The 4,049-nt window shown below is 44.1% G+C and overlaps 1 protein-coding gene across 1 annotated transcript; it reads right to left on the bottom strand.

Moving 5' to 3' along the window:
- Positions 1 to 1,484: 1,484 nt before the first annotated feature.
- On the bottom strand, positions 1,485 to 3,929 carry LOC138240971 (uncharacterized). Its single transcript, XM_069192947.1, has 2 exons — positions 3,847 to 3,929; positions 1,485 to 3,363 (listed from the first exon to the last, which is right to left on the bottom strand). Exon 2 carries the CDS (start codon positions 3,326 to 3,328, stop codon positions 2,069 to 2,071), a length of 1,260 nt encoding a protein of 419 aa, XP_069049048.1. The 5' UTR covers positions 3,329 to 3,363; positions 3,847 to 3,929; the 3' UTR covers positions 1,485 to 2,068.
- Between the last annotated feature and the right edge of the window lie 120 nt (positions 3,930 to 4,049).

The following is a 4,049-nucleotide window of genomic DNA, read 5'->3' as shown; positions in this document are numbered from 1 at the left end:
ATACTGTACAAAGCCAAGCTTTGGGAGAGTGCTTTGTTTGGATCCTTGTCTTGATCCTTTTGGATCCCAGGCTGCTCATTTGCCATTGAGTTTTGACATTAATTATAGTGACTATAGCAATGAGGTGGCACTGTGGTTCACAGAGCTGGGGTCCTGGGTTCAATTCCTGGGGTGCAGTCTGGATGGAATTGTATGTTCTCCCTTCATTTGTGTGGATTTCTTCCAGGTGCTCCAGTTTCTTCCCACAGTCCAAAAACATACAGTACTAGTAGGTTAAGGTGGAACTACAGTCCCAATTTTGCAGACACAAAATTATTTAATTTCAGTCACAAAATAAAATCATTGACATTATAGAAAAACTTTACAAACTCAAAATTGAGCACAAAATCATGAACTTTGTGAAAGTACTGTAAGTTACGCCATGTTGTAACAAATTCGCATTCAAGTTCCACACAAATTGCGATGTGATGCAGCCTTTCCTGCTCACTAATCACTGTAATGACTAATGCAATGTGATGTAGGAGAGAAAAGGTATAGGTTATGCAGCAAACATTTCACTGCAAGAAACGTTCCATTCCAAGGTTCTTTATGCAGAGTTAACAATGTAATATTATTTATTGGCAGAAACGTAAAAAAGTTAAGAGTAATATTTCCATTGGATTAAACGAGATGTATTCACAAGCCTGCTCCTTTACAATGTCATAGGACCACATCAGATTACAGGAAGTTTTGCTGCCTCGTTCTGAATCGCAGAACATGGTAATTCTTTAACCTTGAAATGTAGTCTATTTTGTGATGTAAATTGGAGGTTTTACAAGTTATAATGTGTTCCCCTTTAATTGGCTTCTGGGAAAACTGGCCTCAACACTGTATTGGATAAGGCACTTAGAAAACAGATTAGTGCGTGGACGACAGCAATGTCCCTTTACTGAGAGCCAGCAATCAACGGATGTGTCTGATCATGAATGGTTTTCCCTGTTGTTTGTTATATTACTCGGTGTTGCATTTTAAGCTGTGCATGAGGCAGGACCCGGAGGCTGCTGCTTCTGCTGGGATTGAGGAAGAGCTGAGCGCCATGTAAGGCAAAGACACTGCGTTCCACTTTATCAGGTGCCTGGAGTGTAAGAGCTGCAGATAATATTGAGTCACATTAATCCCAACATATTTCAAATATTATGAAGATTAAATACATTAAATCAAATAACTTTCATTAAAAAAATCAATCACTCTTTACCTTGCTTTTTCAGTTGTTTTTAAGGAAAATTGATGCCGAGAATGTGTGAATACTACTTTTTGATGGTTCCAAGGCCAATGTGACCTGTTCTATTGCCTGCTAATTGTACGTTCCAGGTTGAAAAATTATTTTTAGGAGGTCAAGGTGTATGAATGATAAGAACAGCTTGAAATTTATTTTCACGGTCGACACATTTATCACAAGGGAAAAAAACTGAAATAACTACAGCTACGCAAACACCAGTCCACCAAAAAAAAAATCATTTTATTAAAACAAGGTAACATTTTTTTTATCATCATACGGATGAACTGTGCTAAATATATTTCTAAAAAGAAAAAGGCAGGACGTGATGTCAGGAAACAGTTCTTTCATGTATGTCTATGCGGACGACACGATCCGAAAGGTGAAGAAACAAGAGGGAAAAATATCATGCAGGAGTCGGTCAGGAGACAGGGGGACGTGTCCGAGGTGAGCAGGTGTCCAGGGGAAGTGAGTCCGGGGCAAAAAATCCAAGCAGAAATCCAAAAAGGGGAATCCAAAATGGGAAGCGAAGTCCAAGACCAGGGTATTCATCCAAAATAACTAAAAACCAGAACCGGGTCGGGACCGGCGGGACAGGGAATCAGGAACAGGAAACTAAAACCATAACAGAGCCAGACGCAGCAATCGCCTGCTTCTGGCTTTAAAGGTGGAACTAAAGAGGGGCTGGAATAAGAAACAGGTGTGGGGAAAGGGACAGAACGAGGAAGGGCTGGAGCGCCCTTTAGAGGAGGAGTAACGATCGTGACATGTGAGTCGTGAACCACGATCACGACTCTCTTGCTCTTCTTCACATCAGTTTTCATCTGCAAGGAGGAGGAGGGAGGCTCCTGATGTGCTGACACTTGGGGATGACATTTGTTCATCCAGACATGCGGTGTTATTTCTGAAGTGGGCCTGCGCGGCCTGTGCCGCTGACACGTCGCTTTCAGAGAGCCTTGCTTTCTTGAGATACTTTCTCCTTCCACAGGGGACGTCTTCTAGCCCACGTCTGCAAGGGCTCACTTGACGTCTCTCCTGATGGGAAAGCGCAGAGGGAAAGTGCGATTCTGCGCATCCGCCATCTTCCATTGGAGAATCATAATCAAGGTTGTCTCCTCTGAAAGGAAGGGCTTTCCTTGGAGTGAAGGCTTTTTGCTTCTCCATTCTGCAGGTCAGAAGAGGCACGGCCTTAGAGCGGTGGTTGGCCCATGGTCCTCTGGGGCGAAGCTCGCTCTGCCTCGCCTGGAGTGTCTTCCTTCGGGTCAGGAGTCCTCTATTTTCCCTTCCGGCCACCTCTCTCTGAACCATCCTCAGCTCCTCCTGAGCTCTGAAGAGCTTCGCCTGCATCATGGCCTCCTTCTGGCGAATCTCATCCTTCATCATGGCCTCCTTCTGGCGCATCTCATCCTGCAGGCTGGCCTCCCTCCGGCGATGCTCCTCCTTCAGCGCGGCCTCTGCCTCGGCCACTTTTCGTAGCTTCTCTTGCAACTCAAAGTACTCCTTCCCATTGGCATTAGAAGGGCATTGCCCTGGAGGGGTCGCCACCATGGGGAGGACAGTCCTGTCCTTAGGTTTGCGTACTCTTGAGCCCCTCCTGCCCGGCCTCTCGCAGGGCCTCTCATGACCATCCTGAGGCGGGGTGGGGGCAAACAAGGAATCACTCTGTGCTTCCGGGCGGTCCACAGCCCGAACCTCACCAGGGCCGGAGACTTTCCTGTTACCCATAGGCTTCAGGGGGTAAGATCGATCATACCCCACAATGTTCTTCTCGGGGCCCTGTTGGGCTTGGAAGCGATAGCTGTTCCCCGTCTTCTTCTCCGCAGCGTATTTGACATATTGGAAAGATTTTCTCATCTTCTGTAGAGCTGCCTCCTGCCGCTGATTGTACATGGCGATCATTTTTTTCTCCTTTTCCTGCATCAGTTTCTCTTGGAAGGTGTCCTTCAGAAGCTGTATCTTGGGAGGCGGGCAGTACGTGGAGATCAGATCCTGTCGCCTTAAGGGTGCGGGTCGATTCGAGTCTGTGTCCTTCGGGGAGGGGGACAGAGCACCAGGCTTAGGACTGGGCTCCATTGGCAAATGAGATATGAGCTTTGTTTCCCAGGTATCTGGAAAAGGCAAAAATGGCAAATAAATGATATCCTGCACAGTCTAGTATGGTCTAATAGAAAAGAATAAAAAAAACAATTCAGGAAATACACAACTTTTTAATATTAAACCTAATGGTGTTGAATGCTGCATGCTGACTCAGTAGGAGACAGATCCTAAACATAAACATTATAATAAACATTTGTTTCCCAAATAACATTCTCAATGTTCAGAATGCTTAAAGTCATGAGCTTTTTTAAAAATGTTTAACTGAAACCTGGAAATGTACTATTTCATTTCAAAGCTTGTATTATATCTATGATATGAATGTTTTTGATATAAAATTAACCCATTATGCAACTGGGGTTTGAGCAAAAGTCACTGTGAATAAGGGAATTTATCAATATTAATTAGCCATTTCACTACATTATAGATAGCTGAAGGATTATGATACAGTATATCGATTTCGCTACAAATTGACAAGCATATTTGATGACACTTACCAAACAAGTCTCAAACAGCGGAGAAATAGTTCACCACGACGATAGCAATGCAATGTTTGACTGCATCTCCCTATGTGATATATCTGTATTTGGGTATATACAGATCACGTAATTCAGGGAGCACTGTTACGTCAGGTCACCAACCATTATTACGACGCTCATATGTCATAGAGCTCCTTAGGATGTTTGTATAATCTTTATGC

Source organism: Lepisosteus oculatus, chromosome 8, assembly GCF_040954835.1.
Source record: "Lepisosteus oculatus isolate fLepOcu1 chromosome 8, fLepOcu1.hap2, whole genome shotgun sequence".
In the NCBI taxonomy this organism is placed as follows: domain Eukaryota; kingdom Metazoa; phylum Chordata; class Actinopteri; order Semionotiformes; family Lepisosteidae; genus Lepisosteus; species Lepisosteus oculatus.
Note: the sequence above shows the minus strand (reverse complement) of the source record. Positions and strands in the feature narration are given on the sequence as shown.